The sequence below is a fragment of the Varroa destructor genome, unplaced genomic scaffold (assembly GCF_002443255.2).
Source record: "Varroa destructor unplaced genomic scaffold, Vdes_3.0 BEIS01000004.1, whole genome shotgun sequence".
Taxonomy (NCBI): Eukaryota; Metazoa; Arthropoda; class Arachnida; order Mesostigmata; family Varroidae; genus Varroa; species Varroa destructor.
Genome location: NW_019211457.1, coordinates 26,461,418 through 26,482,354, shown reverse-complemented (window position 1 = coordinate 26,482,354; position 20,937 = coordinate 26,461,418). Strand labels below are relative to the sequence as shown.

The following is a 20,937-nucleotide window of genomic DNA, read 5'->3' as shown; positions in this document are numbered from 1 at the left end:
TATATATATATATATTATGCATCGTATAGGGAGGTGCTCATATATAATTATACATATTTTCAAGGTATTAGGGAAGATATTTGTGAAGTGAAAAAATCTCGGTTTGACTATTCCAATGCTGACCTAATTAGATTTTATATATACTACATATAGATCGTTTAAATGGTTATAAATGCAGTTTTTATTTACATATAATCAATGTTTAAATTGTGTAAAAATCTACAATAACTTTTCGGGTTACCGTAAACCACAGATTTTCAAAATGATTACCGTTCAGCTCGATTCACAAGCTTTAGCAAACATTTCATTCGGTACTTTGGCGCGTTCTCAGGTAACTGCAGCTTTTGAATCTTCCAGTGTCTTCGGCTTTCTGGCGTAGATTTATCTTTAGCATCAGGTTTGGGGAACAGACTGAATATTCAATGGGATCTCTTCGACGAACTCATCTGTAGAAAGATCCTCATCAAAATCTTCTCCTGCATTATGAATTCGAGTGATCGCCAACGGTCACTGTACTGTCAAAAAACGATGGCCTCATTAACTTTTTGCCTTCAATATCACCAGACACTGTGATTCCTGGTAAATTTACGTAGCATTCCTATGTAATACGTGGATTTACAATTGCCCAGCAAGTACAGACAGGTCTATTAATTGGATTATCTAGTTTTAATATAGCTTCATCGTCCCAAGCAATCTTCTGCGACAACTACGTATTCTGTTCATATTTTCCCAAATGCCCTTCACAATGTCGTTTTCTTCGATCCGGCTCACCTTAATTGATAGCATGTAGCATGTAATGTTGAAACGTAACTTTTTTTTTATCTACAGCGTGGCAAAATTCGATGGGCAGTTGGTTTAATTGTCTTCTAGCTTCTTGGGCTATTTCGCTTTAACTTCTCAATAAAGCTCAGTCCGTTTCAAACCTATCCTTTATCCAATAGATTCTAAGTCGCGTAGGTGCTAAAACTCCGTGCTATATATATATATATATATATGTATATATATATAGAATGTGTACATGGCTTAGAAATTAGGTGAGATTCGTATAACTAGATGTTTCAGTTTAATCGAATTTCAAAAAGTGCGGCTATTTGGGAACAGCTATGTTCCACTAAACTTTTTCTTAATAATGAATAAGCAAAATTATCATCGCCATACTTTTTTACATAAAGTTACATTGTAAGAAACAAACAGAAAGCAAGTTACGTTTTATAAAAGTGGTTATTTTAAAGTTTATTACTAAACATTAGACGGGCAAGGGTGAGATGGGGCAATATGGGCCACTCGTATATGTGTATATGTCCAGTTATAATAAAGTATCGCATGCTTTGCACCATATGTCGTTGGAGTCAGCGATATATCACACGTGGTTACTTTTGAAAAGGTTTTTAGTGAATTTATCGTTACGGTGGACGTGCCTGTACGTGGGTCATTCCCAAAACAGCTTTCGAGTGCACAACAAAAATTCATATGGGTCTATGGTAGCAAAATTATAAGTTCTATCGAACTAGATATTGAATACTTATAAAGCATTGTGTTCGCTAGTGATAATCACAGCCTCGTCAGATAGAAACGTATTTCTCCTTGTCTTCCCTAAATGGCTAACATCTTCGCACGAAATCATCAATCGTTCATATAGCTTGCAGTTGTTTTCGATCGTACGGTTAAGCAAATTTTGGTCCATATAACCCAACCTTTTCTTATATATATATAAACGTCCGAGAAGTGGCGCTCCGCCGTCGTTCAAAGAAGATTTTTGTATTTAAATTTCGGTGATTTTCTGTGCAAAAGCGTAAGCGTAAAAGATATAAACGAGTATTTATTTCAGAATTAAACGGCGATGAAGCGTTACCTCACAAGTGCCAGAAACACTAACATTAACCTAGAGCCCGTAGAAGACAACTCGTTTAAAACATTGGAAAAAAATATTTTTATTTGACATACACTCGTTTCTCAGATGATTTCCTCTGATTTCAATACACTTCAACATATTTCCTCATATATTCACTCTCGCTCTCTCTTATAGCTAATATATATATATATATATATATATATATATATATATGGAGATTTATATTCATATAAAATTTATTTATACTCATTGCTTATAAACATCGGTAGTTTCCCATTGGTCTGACCGGTTTAATTATATCATGAGGTACAGAACTGTACAGAACAACTTATCAACGTCAATTTATTAAAATACACTGGCCATCGTCGTGCTCCTACATAACTGATCTATCGTAGAGAGAAAACCGTGAAATAGTTGCCGCACGGTGCGCAGCGTCCCCGTATTTTATCTAGACTGGACAGTGCGTTATAAACCGAGCGCAAAGGGAGTATAATCGTTGAAACTATCGGCAGTGAATCTACTAGGTTTTTATTTAAGGTTTCGTTCTTTAACATCAACGCTCAAATTGATATAGATCCACCTAGGCCGATCCATCGAAGTCCGCTATTTTTGCTAATCCAACAAAGTCTCAACGAAAAATGGTAAAAGTCTTGTTCCATTGTCATCGTTAGTAGCCAATGTCGGCGCGCAGCATGTAGCCTCTGTTCCTCTTCATAACGTCACAGCTTTCAAGACCGCCCTGTATAAACACTTAACTATATATATAATTAAGTGTTGAATATATATATATTTCATTCAGTTCTTTTACCTCCTGTTTTCTCCACCTTCGCAATAGTGAGAACAAACAACTGTAACATTTGTAGCGTTTGCCGGGGGTTACTCGCCTGAACGACGATGGGTTGGATGCATTTGGGGTCTCTGTGTATACTGTACGCAAAGCGGATTACGGTGATAGAAAAAAAGGATTATAGGGTTGATGTGACGTCTAAAAGAATATAATTGTATTACATATGTGTGTAGTTGTGACGGTTGATTCGCAATGTCTGCCCAGTTTCAAAAATGCTTCCGTGTTATTGATCGTCTATTTTTTATGTTGCGTGTGTGGCTAGTCTACAATCGAACGGTGAACGAATATATGACATATGTCTGATGCGACATGATTCAGACATTAAACAAACAAAGACGACGATGTCGCAACACGGGATGTCGCATTTTTATCCTTCTATCAGTGACCTGTCCCTCCCCTGGAGAACTTCTTCTTTTCCAGGGGAGCTGCGCTCGGTCTTACCTAGCGCTTCCTGGTCTCGTCTATGCTCGTCATCTTTCTCTATATATAAATGTATCTATATCTATGTGTATATGAAATTTTTTATATATATATATATATGTATTTATATATGTACATTTCCTATATACATGTATGTGTACGTGTAACAAAGGTTCTATGATTCGCAACGCTTGTTCACAACGATGATAGCAATTCAGTTAGTTTTTTGGGTTATCCATTTTCTATATATCCACTACATTCGCTTCTTTTATGGTTATCGTTAACATTCAGGGCTAGTTTTCTGAATGACTGCGCGACCTGCTGTGTTAAGGCTCAATCATATATGACCTACTCTAATTAGCATATACACGCGAAGCTTATTTCGCGTTTCGCACGCCTACAGCGCATCAGACAGCTGCTGAGTCCTTCCCGTTAGTAAAGGCCGTTACTTCATGCGGCTTGCCGCTACCGAGATTCTGTATCGTCACCATGATCACCATTTGCAATATCTGTATCACTCCGATTATCAGAAGCGCTACTATTCCCTATTCAAGTAACACCAAATTGATTGACTGGGTAGAATTAAAACGCGAAATCGCGTCCTTTCCCCTCACAATGCAGACAAAGCGGGACCGCTGAAGAGTTAGCTATTCGACATTCGTCTATCTGTCGCACTCTACGCATGTTGTTATGTATATTTGGATAGATATCGTGTAAGACGGAGGCCTACGAGGCCTGCATACGACAGTTGCTAGTCCCGCTCAACTGCATCAATGAAGAAACGCTCTGCTACGCCGCATGGGCTCTGTATGCCAGCGTTGCAGCGAAGCCATCACAGGTCGCGTGTAGGGCATTAGATCTCTTTGTTTCCACACAAACTAGTGCACTCGTGCTAAATACGACTTTGGAAGAAGCAATTTATTGATTCATGCATTTATTGGGGGAGCGAGGTTGGCTGCGAATAGGGTTCTCTTGTTATGGGTCCGCAGGTTTTTAGTTGACAAGAGACGGGTAGAATACAACGGGTCGAGAAAAATCAACTAAACGCGTACGTACGTAACAAACGAGCAAAAGAGACACGAAATATTACGATCAAACAGACAACGAAAGAAATGGACGAATTTTGAGATCAGCCTCGCAAGGCTACAGTTAGAGAGAATAGACACAGCGTCGAAGAGTGATCCTTCCTCAAAAATAGTCCTTGCTCCCCTGTATCTATGATTTTCACTGTGGCTTTCTTTCCCATTATATATATAATGAGGTCGTTGTTTTTTTTTTTCGTTTCGTTTGCTACGGCTGTGATATTCAGGTATATATGTATTGTCCCTACTTATAAGCGAATAATTTCAGAGTATTAGGTAATCGTACTCCCTATTATTCTTTGTCCTTTGCCGTTACTCTATGACAACTTATATACAAAACTATTTATGTTTGTAAACGTTTCATTGACAATCCATGTTCGCCTCTGTCTACAAAGTTACTGTAGTACTGGTATGGATTTCGTCGGCGAGAAGATCACTGCCGGCAGCTCAAAAGGCGAATATGGAGGGTTTGGGAAGGGACTTAGCGGGGGGAAGCCGGCAAACGGCAGTCCACTAGCAGGAAATTGAAAATGTGTTGGCGATGAGCTGCTTGAGGAGTATCTGGGTGAAGGGAACGGCAACCCCGGTGACATGGGATAAAAGGTTGGCACGAGAGCAGGCTGTGTCTGCGAGGTTGGTGCCTTTGGGACCGTCTGCTGATTCGGCAAGAACGGGCTGGTGAAAGTCATTATGGGTGTCTGCAGCGAAGGCATCTTCGCGTTCAGTGGCGATGGGGGTACCGGAATAGGAGGTGGTTTTGGTTTGCACTTGATCACGGATACAGAGGGTACCGTTGAAGAGCTAGAAGATTTCGGACTGGAACAGCTGTCCGTATCCGACTCGTTCTGCGAGGCAGCCTGCATCTGCGCAATCATGGCCTGTTTGATTTTTTTGTGGATGGGTAGCGGAGAGGTTGGTTGAAGGCCGGATGACTGTGACTGACTGGAGCTGACCTCATCAGGTTTGCGTCCCTCATCGACTGAGCGCTTTCGAGCGCTGAGATTCCAGGCGCCGTGCTCCGAAATCCCGCCCGCTTTACCTGTATGAACAGAGCTATCCGAACCTGTTCGGTCACGAGGTCGGACACTTAGATCTTCAGCGTCGTCGGCGCTAGCTGGTTCGCTCTTGATCTGAGGAGGCATCTGGGGAGCCACCTGAGGTGGAGGCGGTGGACTTGTCTGGTCTTCATTCGCTCGCCTTTGCAGCTGAAGTTCCACCTGCTGCTGTTGCTGTTGCTGGTGATGCTGCTGCTGCTGCTGCTGTTGCTGTTGCTCGAGCTGCTGCTGGTAAGCGGCTGCCATCTTTATCTGGTGTTCATATTCACCCAGTTTGATGGCATGCTGGTAGTTCATCGCCGCCTGCATCGCCGCCTGTCGGACCTCAGCCTGGCGAGGACTTGATGGCTGAGGCACGGCTGGGTAACTGTATGACGCGATCCGCTGCGGTGAGTACCCACCGGGCGAGTACGACTCAGAACTATACGGGGGTGAGGGCTGCGACGAAATTGACTCCATCTTCACATGGAACGGGATCTTGTTTTCCGTCTTCACAACTTCGGGGAACGTGACGAACCGGTAGACAAACTTCTGGCCTAACACCTTCTTGATAATGTTCTTGTCGTAGTAGTACCTAGTAGTAAGAGGCAGAGAGAAAGAGAGAGAGAGAGAGAGAGAGGTAAATAAGGTAAGGGAAAAGACCAAGTCACAAGGTCCCCCGCGCAGCACATCAACAAACGCACGGGCTTGCTAGTCAAACGTTCAAACAGTTACGCGTTAATTGATCCTATATCAACACTCATCTGCATAAAACAACTATAGAGGAGAACGAATAAAGACATGGAACGAGTAAAGGTGTTTTGCGCCAAATACTTCGGATACCGTCTTACCTGAGCGCGCGGGAAAGCTTGTCATAATTCATATTGTGTTTGTTCTTGCGTAAACCCCATAGTCGTGCAACCTCTTCGGCATTGATAAGCTTAAATTCACCCTCATTATTCGTCCACGAGATGATATGTCGATGCTGATTGGAAACTAGCAGCTCAAGTAGAAACTGCCACAACGTAATATTTGTTTCCATCCCTGAAACACCAATAACGAAGTAATCAATAGAAACAAGAGAACGTATTTCGTTAATATAAAGTGTTGATCCGTAAAAGACATACGAATATCATGACCAATGGTGCGGTCCAACTGCATGCATATGTTGGTTAGCAAATACCTCTATGTTTCGAGTTTTAAATCCGGTATCGCTGTAGCCATTCCGTCTGGCTGAAAATGGCTGGTTTCCAGTACGAAACGAAGTCTGTCTTTCTACGCCCAAGTTCGAACCTAGACTACAACGTATCCCTGAGATTAGCTTAGCCCACGGGGGCTAGTTAGAAAATGCCAGCCAAATAAAACCTATCTAAGAGAGCAGAAAATAACAACGCTCTAAAGAACAATGTAGAATCATGTGAACGTCTTTTAATATGTTCTTTCTCCCTTTTCCTACATATACATCTATTTCTTCTTGATTACGCCAGCGGTATCATACTGGAAGTACTGTAGTCCCACAGGTTTCCCTATTGGCAGTAGGACAGCCCATAATAAACGAGATTACGGTGATTACATCAGTCAGGATACAGTGGCTTGCCAGAAAGGGCGGAAATGGATGCTGCTTACTACCGAAAGGCAGCCAGTGATGGTGACAGCCACCACGTTTACGGTAGCACCGATATCAGGTAGAAACACGTTGCAGCGTTCCCTTTCGTGGTGCCGCTATATTAGAAAAAAGCGGAGCACGTCGTTCAGTCGATCCATGTCGTCACGACAGATATAAATGCATCTATCGTCTACCTTTTACCCGCCTCCCCACGAACGGCTTTTAGCCGATTTAACCACATTGCTGAGTCAGCTAGAGGTGAGAAACGTTAGCGTTTGTTTAAGCGAACAGACCTGCCACTGAGATTAGGAATAATTTTCCTAATCTGTTGTGTTGCTGTTGTCTTGGCAGTGCCGGTGGATGGCGAGAGGTATGACGGAGAGCCTTCTATTGACGGCGGTATGTCATGCCACCTAACGCTGTAGGCTCCGATACGAGACGTGGTGTGGGAGATCATGGAAGAAGTGAAGAAGGGATCAACTCGGCCACTTAACACTGCTCAATATCTCCCAATTTACTGTCTGTCCTTTTATGTCCTATTCGACCGGCTTTCGCTCGATTTGTGATGTTGACCTTTTTTACGGCTTGTTTAGTGCTGTGTCACAAGCAGCGAATCGACCGAGTTTCTCGTTTTGCCGCCGACAAGGTTGCTCCCTCGCAGGACGCCACCTATCGAAAAGCATCTATATACATACCTATTAGAATTACCAACTGCCTCTCTGCTAACTGCTAACGGAACTCAATGAGTTCCGTTTTTCTAGGCAGATATCACTATTTAGGAGATCCATACCGCCTGTTCTCTAGGCGTGTTTGGCATCTCACGTTCTCGTCAATGCGCTTGTTGTACAATCAACCAATAACAGCGAAATAAGACGTTTGCTTCTATGGCTTCGATTGTAAAAACCATCAGCGTCGTCGTTGTCGTCGTCATCGTTGGCGACAAAAAAAAAAAATACTGAAAATCGCCGCATTTTTTTCGCTCGAAACAGATGAGATTTACGGAACAAAGCGACGAGGATAAGGCCAGCAATCTGGACCCTGTCGTCGCTAGAAACAAGGACGTTGTAGCGATTTGGGTGACACATCATTGCAATGGCATGGAGCTGCACCAAAACGCACAGAGCCTTACAGCGATAGAAATCGCTGCTGCGGCTGATTGTCGGCGTAAACACAGACGTATCATAGATACTCATTTTGTACGTTCACGTTGTGCCCGCCTATTTACCGGCCCGTCGAGGTGAGCAAGCGATGAAATTTGTACGGAGGGAGCCCAGATGACACAATCAAGGGATGCGTGAGAGCGAAGAAACGGAAAGGATGAACGAGAGAACGGTAAACGATCCAACCACTTCCGCCGTGAGCGTCTAACGTCGCAGCTGCCTTCGGCTTAAATGTGTAGACGTGGAAACGACGACATACGAAAAACGATCGCCGAGCAGTGATAGCCAATACCGCTTCAATAGACAGTTCATGAAGAGCCAAGCAGACGGATAGACAGTGTCAGACAAAGAACAAGTAAATGCGGGAGGCAGATTGGTCACGCGGTACTCTGACCGATCCCGTATGGAGGTCGTTAGAATAGTAATCGTGAGGAACGCAGGAGTCGTGCCAGCGCAGACAGTACTCCTTGCGCCCCATCAGCCGCAAGTGAAGAATAGTGACAATTTTTCCGTTTTGGCCAACACCTCTCTTCTATTTTTTCCTCTTAATCTCTCTGGCTAGATCCGTTTGTGTAGTTGTGGCGGGGACGTTGCTGGTATCACGCTGCGTACGCCGACGCTCATGTCCTAGTGTGCTTCCTTTCCGATACTGTTAGCACGGGCTGATCTTGTCCACGACGGTAGCAACAGTAACCGCTGCAATAATAACGTAATATTGCTATAATGTCGATTGTGGTGGATGGACATGGGGCTAATGGGTCCATACGCAGTGGTGATCATGATTGCGGTTTCCGTTATCGGTTCGTCGTACGCAGCAACTATAGGGCGTGTTTCTCATCTCCCAGTTTGCTACGAAAGCGTCTTCGCTATTTATACTACTATAAGCGGGTAAGCTTGCCGAAACCGTCTGCTGGCCTGCTACCTACGGGTCATGATCTCGAATGCTATCGTAATGTTCCCATTTATCTTATAATCCTCTAATTCGTGCCGACGTGTATGACGAGAGATCCACTCACGCTCATTTGACGTGACCAATCCACGTACGTTTATTTGACGTTGACTGAGGTTCAGTTCCATGGAGTCCGGTGGGGGGTGCACCTATCGCATTTTACCATAACATGCCGATGCTAGATCCGATCTCGTCTATAGCAAAGATACTTTAATGTTACGCCACGGCGATGCACGGTGGAGACGAGACGAGAAGCAAAGCCAAAAAAACTATTCGTACTCATTAAACGTCATCTACGTGATTGATAACGTTCCGTTTGAAAATGTTTCACATTTTACAGCATAGAAAGAAAGATAGACTACCTATATAAGTGATTGTTCTCAGCCGTTTTCGTGGGCCACAGCTTATCTGGCGCATTTTTTTGCCACCGTTCTGGCAGCACTGTTTTATTCGAACTCAAACATATAACTAAGCTCGTAATTTTAATAACTATTGGCTAATACCGTGCTGGTTCACGTACGTATCTGTAGATGCGTAAACCTCATATATAACCGTTACGACAAAGACTAGTAGCTTTCCTAACAATTTTTCGTACCACCATCTCCCTCTAGCATCTGCTAATGTTAGCGTTCATTTTGATCCCTTCAGGAGCTCCAATTGGAATGATAATATACACGAGTGCCAGACCAACGGCGAGTATCCAGCACTACTGAGACGACATAGGTCCTGTAAATGTGCATATACCTGTAGAATACTTATTTCTAAAAAGCTGATTTCACACACGCACAGCCATTGCATATTGAGTCTTGAGCTATTACGCCCGGTCTATTCGTTTACTTTTTTTTGGAGCTAGCTCGGTGTTTTTCATCGATCCTAGCTCAGTAACAGCTACTGACGCCGATACTGTCCACCCGTACATGACTGGTCTTGTCGCAAACCAGCTACGCTATAGATAGGTGGCGACTATCGAGGAACGACCACGTCTGCCATCTTACTGCTGCCGATACCACTGGGGCGGCTTTCTTTCTCCTAAGTGTCTGCCTTTAGTACGATGATGCCTGGCAGGAGATGATAATGAGCGTAACAGTAAACGGGGCGACAATGACAACAGCAGTAACAATAACAACAGCGACGGCAAGAGCAGCTGCGCAAATTCGCAGCTAGCCGCTCGACGCTAGCGACAACGAGTTACACCAGGCAGTTAGGTGCGAAATCGTTTCTTGGTCACTTGCGTCGACGGTGCCCCGCTAAAACAGCGAATCGGCAAATGCACAGCGGCAAGATGCCGGATGCCGCTACTTCCGGAAGACAACGTGACACCATTTTTGGGGTGAGCGGCTGTCAGATGCATGGAAACGACGGTGATCATCACGGCATAACTAGCACGGGCGGCGCCATAAGCGATAGATTAGGCGTCGCTCTCGCCCTGTGTGCACCTTGATCTTCGCTCGTATCTATGTTACGTAGCCAACGTCATGTTGCAAGCGAGTTAACGTTCGAAATAAATGTCTGGGCAAAGCGATGAGGGGTTGTCGAAGGTAAACGTCTGGATAAAGCAAAGCTACGGAACATGTTCTCACTACGGGTTTTGATCTTTGTTTCGTGATATTCTAATCGAACCATTGGTTGTTTTAGGTGCTGCTTTAAGAACATTACAATATAATTAAATCCAAAATTTATTATTTGGTTACATTTCGTTGACAGACAGTAGCTATTCGAAATATCAGTTTCATCCGGCAAAATTTGCACACTGACCATTTGCTTTCTCATGATGGCGATGCGCATACAAGATTTTATATCGACCAAGCGTTTCTACTACCTTCTCTCTGTCTGATATTTACAAATCATCGGAAAATAGCAGGTATCTAACAATAGGAACAAGGGAACACTAAAATTTGGGTATGATACCGGTACACGTAGCAGCACAGGCCCTCAACGGATCACTCCGGTCGTGCTCGTCTGTTTAAAACGCATTTGGTATCTGTGGCTGTCGTCAGACAGGAAGTGACCGCGGAACCGCTCATAATTGTTATGATTTATATATTTATTCGGCTCAATTAAGTGGCCGATGTTTTTACGAGTGGTTGTCTTTTTGCATGTACCCGAAAACGATAGCCGTCAGCCATCAAATATTCGATGGGATGCACTCCAAATTCAGCTTATCTGAGGCTAGGTTTGTTAAGGACCTCTCTTCGAGTGGCTAACGTAATCTCAAGCAAACGACTTCTCGGGTCCGCACCTAGACGTCTTCGGTTACAATGCTATGGACAACGATATTCGTTGTATTTGAGCGGCTCTACTTACTAACTCCATGCCCCGATCTGATCGGCCGCGTCAATGGCACAGACAAATCCAATCACCAGTACCTAAAACTATACATTATAGCAGCGGGTGGCTTAAAGAGTAATCATAGATATCCTAGACGATTCACGGAGCTAGTCGAGAAGGGCTCTTGCCAGTCGTTGTCAACGGAAGCATAGATATGTCGATAGGATGCCTGCCAGCATTATCATCTCTCTAGATGTAGTCGTCCGTTCAGTTCAATTCTTTGACACTTGCTCTGACCCTTTCGTGTTTTGCTTGGCCGCCTATCCGACCCTGTCTGTGGCGCTATTACGAGGTGACATTTTCCAGCTTATGCCCGTCCTTTGGCGAGACTTGCGGGGCACGCAGACTTAGCCGCAGCATCTGAGACACATTGACGGAATGCGAGACGATACGATGGAATGAGACACGCCGTCAAGTCGTCGTGCTGACGACTCACTGCGGGGCCGTACAGGACGAGGCGGAGATGGACGCAAAAGAAACTCACGACGGCAACGTCTGTAACACAAGCGCAGCCCAACAAATGCGTGGTCCCGTTATAGCCGATAAACCCGTGGTCTAACCGCGATATCGACCACTCGGCAACGAGATTGGGAAGAAGGCCAGATCGACCCGTAACAACTGCCAAAGCGCGTAGAAAGTGGTCATACGCATCATACGTCTGGAATGCCGGAGAGACAGGCGCCGATAGGAATATTAGTAGAATCGGATCTGCCCTGGTAGGCCTTCTTATTTTTCTTTTAAAGAAAGGTTAATAGTTAAATGTCTAATGATATGCTGAGTCTGCTTGATACTGTGGGGTACCTGCTATAATGATGAAGTTCAACAGCTTAGACGGTTTCCTGGAACCACTTGCAACAGGAAACCGCTCATTGCGGTTGGCATATTTGAAAGTACGGACTTTCGCGTTAAAGGGAACCCATACGTTGCCGTAATCTGTAAAAAATCTCAGCAGCATCCTAACCAAACGGATCGTACGAAGAGGGAATACACAAAAGCGACCAAAATTGAAATGTCAACAGCTGACAAATGGATACAGCTGATGCTACCGTCACCAACATGAATTGATAACGTTTATAGCAACGATCAGAGCCACAGGGGAAGGCGACGGTAGAATGGCCGTCAACTTCAATTCGTTTAATATATACCTCGAACGTTCTATCATGTAGTATGTAACATTTGCCGTCTGACGTAAGAGGGCTGTCGTCAAAACACAGTCAAATGCACTCGAGGAGCCTCTCGTGACACAATCGCTACGGATCATATGTGACTATATAGAGCAGAGGTCATTTCAAGAACTCCATCTGTTGGTGGAGTGAGGCTTTCTAGAGGCAAATATCTTCAGATTACATCCCATTGATATATTTTCCTCTCTCTATTTTCTTCAGCCTTTGTATTCGATGTGTGCTTTCTCGAGGCAATCTCTTCATCGTTTTAACTCTATAGGGATAACGGCAGCGCGTTTACTCAACCTCGTTAGCGACGGTTGGATTTCGAGCTGCTAGAAAACTGCAGGAAAAGAAGCAATACGGCTATCTAGTCTACTGCACGCGTTTGTGTTTAATGTAAGTTGGCGTGTTTTCTGTTTGCAGTGTCCCCTAAAAAACACACAGGATCAGCGTCAGGACAAGACACTGACAGAAAATCGGCTTAAATATCTCAGTATTTAGAAGCGCCAATGAAAACGGATCGGGATCAATTACGGTACGTCCAAGATACGCGTCCAGCGCGTCTAAGCTTAGCCCTCAGATAGAGGATACCGCCTCTACCCAATTGACACGCACCTTTTCATTCGTTTTTGCCGCGCGTTGCATCATGACATTCGATTATCGGCCATTTCATACAGTAACCGAGCATACCACTCCTGTTACTTAAGCAACGATAGATGAGTAGTACATAACTGGTAATGACCTGCTATCATGTTTATGTCATCGTAATGAAAAAAAACGAAGCGACATGTCAGCATAGACAAAATTTCCGAACGACTAACAGATATCTTGCAAACGCCAAGTAGCAGAAGATTCACCCTCGTAATGATACCGCGCAAGGACAAAAAGTGCGACGGTTTGGACGGGTTTAGCTTCGCAATACTATTCCAATGGGCCGCTTTGAGCTAGAACACGCAAATAGGTAGCAGCCAAAGAGACGAAAGGTGACCGGTAGAAACACAGTCTCATCGACGTACAATCTTCAGCGTGTATCGGTCACACGCAGTTAGCCGGTCTACAGGTTCCAGAGCTTGTCCTGCCAGGAAGCTGTTACGTGTCAAGCGGCATGCTTAGTTCAAAGCTGCCTCCTAAGCTCTGTGTCCTCAAAGACCTCTGTATTTTGCTTATGGACCCTTTTGCCACGCAATACTTCCCAGACTGCCTACAGGACTAAATGAAAATGCAACAGGTGTATTCTTTTAAAAGAAATTTCAACCCTCGTGAAAGCTCTCGAAGGCAGCTTTCCAAGACAAAAAGATCACGTAGCAAATCACAACTTCTTCGTCTTCTACTTGAGATGACGATATGAAATGACAGATCCCGAGAGCTGAAGCAATTGGATGTAATTAAAAGAAATATATAAAAAAAAATCGTATAATAATGATCGAATAATGCTATACAAATTGTATGCGTTTGTATGTGAGCGTCGAGGATGTCGCTCCGGAAAGCGCTCACGGTAAACGCAGCTCACTTGGCGAGTATCGTTTTGCGGCAGTCGACATACGAGACATCGACTGCGTCGTATTATGTTCGCCACGGTCACTTACCCTAGACCGGTCAACGCCACACCATTTCCAGACAGCTGTTGCTAGTATAGCAGGACTCACTTTGAACCATTCGTCTGTTTTGTAGAGGAAAAGCCGCTGGCTGGAAATCCTTGCTAGGAGTTAGAATCGAGAACTGAGTATCCTATCGATGGGGCGCGACTCGATCGTAATACTATAGGTTAACGAATACTGAGAAAAAAATAAGTTTTCACACAACATCCATACGATGTGTGGAACAATCAACGCAAAATACGCAAACTTCTTCTAAGGATCTCATGCGTAAACATTGTCACGTGGTCACGATTATGTGGTGTTATGTTATACACCGGTAGAATTTACACGATGCAAGGCTCCGGGTCCGTCCCCTTAATAATCAGCCGCTAGTAAGGCAATGTCGAAAAGGATATTGGGAGTGGCCTAATCGTCGATAGGGGCACAGTTCACAGGTTGTGGGGTACCTTCTTCGGAGGTCTGAGGGTAACCTCCCAAATACTCACTAACCTAGTGAGCACTACCTTGATACGAGCTAGTTAGTCAGCGCTCAGTTGAGCTGAAATCAAGTACATCTCAGCTATTTATCTCTACCGGAGCTGGTAACGGCTACTCGACTCACACAGACTAAGGCTCTATGCCCGTGTGTTTTTGTGCCGGAGGCAACATGTCCGGTTCACGACGTCAGGGGGCACCCTTCATATTCGAATCGATTATCCACTATGGACACGACCGGCTAATGCCGTATCTATATGGACTGCCGGCATGCTATCACTATACAAGCTGCTGACTCCGCTGATCTAACGTCTGCTATGAGATGATACGATGCGATAGCGGTGTCAACAGTAGCATTGACGGCAGCGTGCACCTATACGAAACTATAATATCTCCGCTTATCGTAGCAATATTCATAGCCGTAGTAGAGGTGGTACGGGGTAAGTAGCGCCTTAGCGGCAACGATTAGACATGGCTGTCCATTGGGCTATCTTTCCGCCCGACTGGCCAATGCCCCATAGTTCCTGAACGGAACAGCGAACGATAGTCGAGTGAGATCGTGGGCGCGCCGAAAAGTATAACAACAAAATTTACCATCTGCCCGGCTAGCCATGATACTACAGGTCCATCCCATACGGACACGGATAAAGTAAAATACGTGGACGCGTGGCTTCGAGGAAGGACGCGCTGAATCACGGGTGGATTGATGGACCAACGCACAACAAATAAAAAGCGTAGGCAAGTCATCACCAGTGACAGCCTTTTTTTTCCCAGTTCATCCTACCAGCTTCAAGACCTAGACGAAAAAGAGGTCTGGCTTTCGGTCTGTCTGTGTCCAGCGATGTGATGCCACTGGTGGCTATCCGTTTTGACTTTAACCGGTGGCACGACTATTATTATCGATATTAGACCAGAGAGAATCACCGTGTTTGAGAGATGAACGGTTGCTTGCCGGCCCAGGCATTTCTGTCGGTAGTGGCCTATTAAGTTCACTTGCTGGCTGAACACCTTCGAGATGCATGCCGACTAAGGCAAAATAGGAACGAGGGAGCGAAGCCTGCCCATCCGGTCTGGCTATTCGAAAAGTTTCGACGTCATGAGAACGGGAACACAGCCATCTTTGACAAGAAAAAAAAACTTCGACGGCTTCGAAAGTCGCAGCTGCAGCTGCTGTTGTTATCGTTTGTGCATTTGTGTCCGGCGTTAGCACGCATAGATACTGACTTCTTTTCAATAGACATATGCTAGTACGCACTCTTATACGTACCGGTGTATGTAGGCCTAACAATAATAGGTGGTTGTTGGGCGCGACGCACGAGTGATGCGGCGCTGAGCCATACCCGCGAACAGAAGGACGAGTCTGCCACAACCGGTGAAGTTATCAGCTCTGTAAACTTTCAAGGATATTTGGCTGAAAAAAAAACGAGAGAGAAAAGAAATTGCTGGGGAGGCGGGGGTGAAGGAGGCAAAAAAGCAAGGAAGTGTTTTATATTTAATGGAGTCCGCTGATATGGTGGAGTAGACGACAATGCGTGCTCAGCGCGCATAAATGGTGCGATGACAAAGCCACCTATAAAACACAAAATACGTCTGCCAAAAAACAGCAAATCGTTCAAGAGTATTGAGCAGGAGGAAATCCGAACGGCGAAAAAGGTTCCGTAGCATCCCCCGCACAGCAAACGAGGTTTCGTTATACCCCATATACTACACACGTACTAGTATAGCGGACTCCTGTTTGTACCAAAAGGAACTACACTTCAGTGGTATCCACAGCAAAGAATCATATCAATCTATCGAACACACCGACATAAACGTCCTTTTTTCTATTTTAATTGTTAGACCTGGATTGTAAACGAGCGTTGCCAACGTCGGAGCGTAACGGGGGAAGTTCGCTACGTTACGCATGTGATGATCTCACTTAACTAAGCTTATTACGCATGAGGTGGGTACTGGAGGAGACAGCAAGGCGCAATATTATTTATCTATTTTTAGATACATCATGCAGTGCATTCAAATCAACTTGACGGGATCTACATATGAATGAAGACGCGAATGTATAGCTGGCCTCATACCAAGCTCATTCACAGTTTCAACTGCTGTCATTCATTCAAGCACAGGATGCGCCAACGCTCCAGAACGACTCAACCTGAGGTCCATTTAAACGAAGTTATGGGACTCCGATGCATCCACGGTAGAGCGGATACAGAACGAGTACTTGTAATGATAAGGCTCTGTTTAGTGGTGATTTGTTGTTCTTTGCTTTTCAGTATCAACACGACCGAGTAAAACCAGGGGCGAAATATCCGAATCTCCTCATATTATAAATACAGCCACTGGACTAAGGGTAAAAACGTTGAAATGAGGGTATTTCCCCTGCTCGCTCGGCTCGAAGCGCGATTTCAAGAGCGGATACAAGTCGATACGTGCATCTTCAAGCAACGACCGTTGGAGTCCGCTTCGTCGGGAATAAGCAACGCCAAAAGAACTCGACTGATGGCGCCGGGCACGTAAACAGTGCCAGTAATATAACTCAAGCCGGATTGCCGTTGGGGGCGTCCAAGCATGGCGGGCATTTAAACGAACTCCTTCCGGCCAACCGCCGTTTCGCGCACCTGTGGATATCTCGAATTGTGCAGAGCAATGGGATGATGATGATATAGATATTCTGTAGTTCGCTCTGATGATAAAAAAAAGCAAGAGAACGAAAAGAACGTTGAATGCTGTAGTATCTCGTATCGTTTTTTCGCTAGATATTTGCGGATTCACTGTTTAACGCCTCCTTTGACCCTGTGTGACACTGTACGTATGCAGAGCAGGGACAAGAGGACGTGCTTAACTTTCTGTTTTTCCCATGACAGCGCCATTGTCGGCAGGCAAGTTGTACGAGGTTAGGTCGTCCGAAACTGGTATAGACGGAAAATTAGACGACGGTTGACTGTTGAAGCCAGCGAAGCATGCACTACGATGTGATGGCCCTGGCCGTTTTGTTGCTACGTCAGTTAAACCCAGTTCACTTGCTACGTAACACTCTATCTTATACGAGACAATGGAACTCAATATGAGAGGTAGTCGCTATAAAGGGTCGGTGTCTTTCGTCAACGGACACATTTATCTGCGAACGTTCCGACCAGTAAAGCTTACGAAGATAGAATGGGACAGAATCCCTTGTTTGAGGACGGAAGCCGCCAAAAGAACGATGCAGCTCATCAATTGCTGTCACCGTCAGCATGCACCAGCGATGCACCGCCAGTGACTAGTTAAGATGAGAATCTTAATGGAAAACAGAACAGGCACATGATAAAGTTGGAGGCAACCAGGGCAAAGAATCTTACTCTATGCAGTATTCACATGTCTCGCATAAGGCGTACATGTGTGCTTGAGTCCTTGCAGGAAGACCATTTCTTCAAATATTAGGTCCACATGCCGTCAGTGTAATTTAAACAGTAACAACGATTGCAATACGTGCATCAGTAGCAGCGGCTCAGCCGTTGAACACCAACGGCCGATGATACCCCTTTGTCCTCTATATTAGGGAAATCGTTTTGGCTTGTTTAATTAGGTACAACCTAAGTGCCAGTGAGTGATATACTATCTGTTCGTGGAAGTGCATCATACAGATCCTGTTTAGCGAGCAGCCGATCGGCACCCATCAGTTTCGCTCACATTCATTTCCTCTCCGAACTCACCTCCGTGCAAAGAACACCAAGGAGCAAAAAGCGCCCAACCACAAGCGGGCTTCAAGCATCGGACCCAAAATTATTCTAATTCGCCGCTATCTATTCCATCGGAATATGGACATGTGTATGCCGACCAGTCTGCACTGGTCGTTGTTGCAGTGGCCGGCTTAATGCCTCTAATGAAATGTCTTCGTAGCGCGAACAAATGCATTGAGAACGTCGTTGCCACCGATATCTCATATATGTAATACTAACACTTGTTAGTACTGGTGAAAGTCCTATGAGGTTTGTGAGGATACACCTTCATCCTCTGACCCCCAAATCTAATCTACTTTTGGTGCGCGGGACGCCGTAGTCGGCCGTAGACTCGGGTTTAACTACAGACGTCGGCAAGACTAACCCAACGAATGTGATGATTGACTTCTTCCAGTTTCTGTACGCTTGAACAACATGGTTGGCGTGAAAGTATATAGACGGATTTGAGAGAGCCAAATCATCACACCAATAGCCGCTGTTGAGCTGCTGGCATGACATGTCAGGAACAGGAGACGAAAAAGAATAAACCGATCACAAGAATCTTCCTTTACCACAGTTTACTCTCGCATTCATGTGGCTGCCGTGTGAAAGCGGCCAATCGACACCAAACCAACTGGCCAGCTGTCCAATCCCGACCCATCAATGCCCAGCCATCAAAGCGATGTCGCAGGTCGCAGTGAAGACACAACAAGGGCGTCTGGTTTTCCTTCATTTCCGCTCACTTCCAACAACTAAAAATTACTATACAGATGTCAGCGTTCCGTCCTAGGCGTGCCCATGTACAGAACACCTTTTACCATTGCTTGTTAGCTGCAATAGATATGTATGCTTGTTGATGGATATCAGTAGAAATCTCTTCGAGCTGTTTTATCGAGTGGCGGACTATTCAGCCGATAGCCGTAGCCGACGGGATCGGATCGATGTCAGAGAATCAACAAGAAGCTAACAACGGCACCGTTTATTCAGCGGACAGGAAGAATAGAAAAAGCCAAAGAAAAGCGCGACCTCAAGAAGCGCCGATCGTTTGCTACTATCGCTCTAGCTCGAGAACGAGCAAAGAAGGATTGGGCCCAATACTTGTGACCTATTCCTTGGTACCCTCTGAGCGTACAGCAGTGCAGGCTGTTAGCCTGTATGACTATGTGAGAAAAGGCAAAACGCCAATAGTGGCGGTGTCCTGGGAGCCGTCCCAGCAGTTTGGACCATAGTTTTACAAACTCTGGTCATTGCTGGCCATCCAAAGCCATGGCCGCTCCCCCTGTAGCCATTCTGCTATTATCGATGAACTCACCACTTCCTTCTCGCCAGATCTTAGGGCTCTGAGCAGGCAAGCAACCGCATCCGTCCGAAGTCGTCCTTTCACTCGGAAGTGGTCCAGACAGGCGTGCACAGATCGACCATGATTGTACCAATAGGCTGCTAGATCTGCGCGATGCCAGCTGGCGTTGTGGTCGACCGGTTAGCTGAAACACTTGCAGAAGCCAGAATGGTAGTGGAGTTCAACAGAGTTGCTTAGGAGAACCGCTTTCTGTAGTTGTGCACCTAGACAATTAGGACAACAAGCAGCAAGAATCATCACATCATTGAAGCCTCAAGATCTACTGCGCTGAAACGCCACGCCGGATAGGATCGCAAAGCATCAGAAATCGAACCTTGAAGCCAGTTAGACAACATGCATGGAATGCTTGGTGGCCAATTTAGTTCAAGCATATCGAATAATCAATGGGCCTGCTTGTGACCACGTTCGGCCGTGAGGCAAACGCAAGAGGAAATCCATGCCTTTTCCACGAAGTTGATGATTTCACATTGGTCGTTTCCTGAAGACCTGTAGGGTCACTAGATTTATTATTTTCCCAGTAGCTATAGCTGTAGCCAATATGAATAGTTAAGAAGGATCCACTCAGATAGAAATACTTATTGGAATACGAGATTATGAGATATATAAAAAATTTACACGTAATTCCAACAACAAACCAAGCACTTCGACTTGTCATCCCTGCTACTTTCTTGTAGTATGACAGTCGTCTGTTGCTTCCACTTAAGATGGCCACCAGACAGACATGAAAGAATGATTCGAAACTCAGAAACGCTTAACTATACTGAAAAACGTAATGGCTATAGTCAAGCATAAGAAAACCTTTGCCAAAGCATCAGAACCTAGGTATCAAACCAAAATTATTTTTTACTTATTAATATTACAGAAGCCATTTTCAAGTTGAACTAAATTATAGCAATGAAATGGCTATCAACTGAATCTATCCGATTAAATCAACGCCCTCTCACCCGTATTCAGGTGTCTGCTACTAACAGACGTATCACTATTGCAGAGTTACAGAAGTTTCTTTTTCCAGGCACGTTGACCATCAGTTATCTCTCGCCACATTACATCGTACACCCAAATCTTAAAGGGAAAGCAAATATCGTAACAAGTCCTTGTTATGAGTGTAAACATCGAGTGTGTATACACTAGATAGAGTCCCACAAGTAACCGCCACCTCTGCCAACACCGTTCTCAAACCGTTAGCAGTAAGGCGTTGTCGTAGGATCCACTGCCTCTACCGCCGCTGCAGCCATCATCGTCTGTAAGTGATGGGCCGCTCCCTCTCATAAAGTACAAAGGTAGACCCCATCGGTAAACGACCATGCAGACATACAGCCTGGCTGACAGACAAAGCCCACAAGAGTACGACGGCTAGAAAAATCGAGAC

General features: G+C 44.9%; 1 protein-coding gene across 1 annotated transcript in view; it reads right to left on the bottom strand.

Moving 5' to 3' along the window:
• Positions 1 to 1,202: 1,202 nt before the first annotated feature.
• Positions 1,203 to 20,937, bottom strand: part of LOC111249456 (uncharacterized) — a gene marked incomplete at its 5' end in the record, with an annotated part of 68,904 nt that continues 49,169 nt past the window's right edge. The window contains 2 exon segments of the mRNA XM_022803344.2: positions 1,203 to 5,830; positions 6,087 to 6,279. Coding sequence (XP_022659079.2) covers positions 4,597 to 5,830; positions 6,087 to 6,279 — 1,427 coding nt within the window.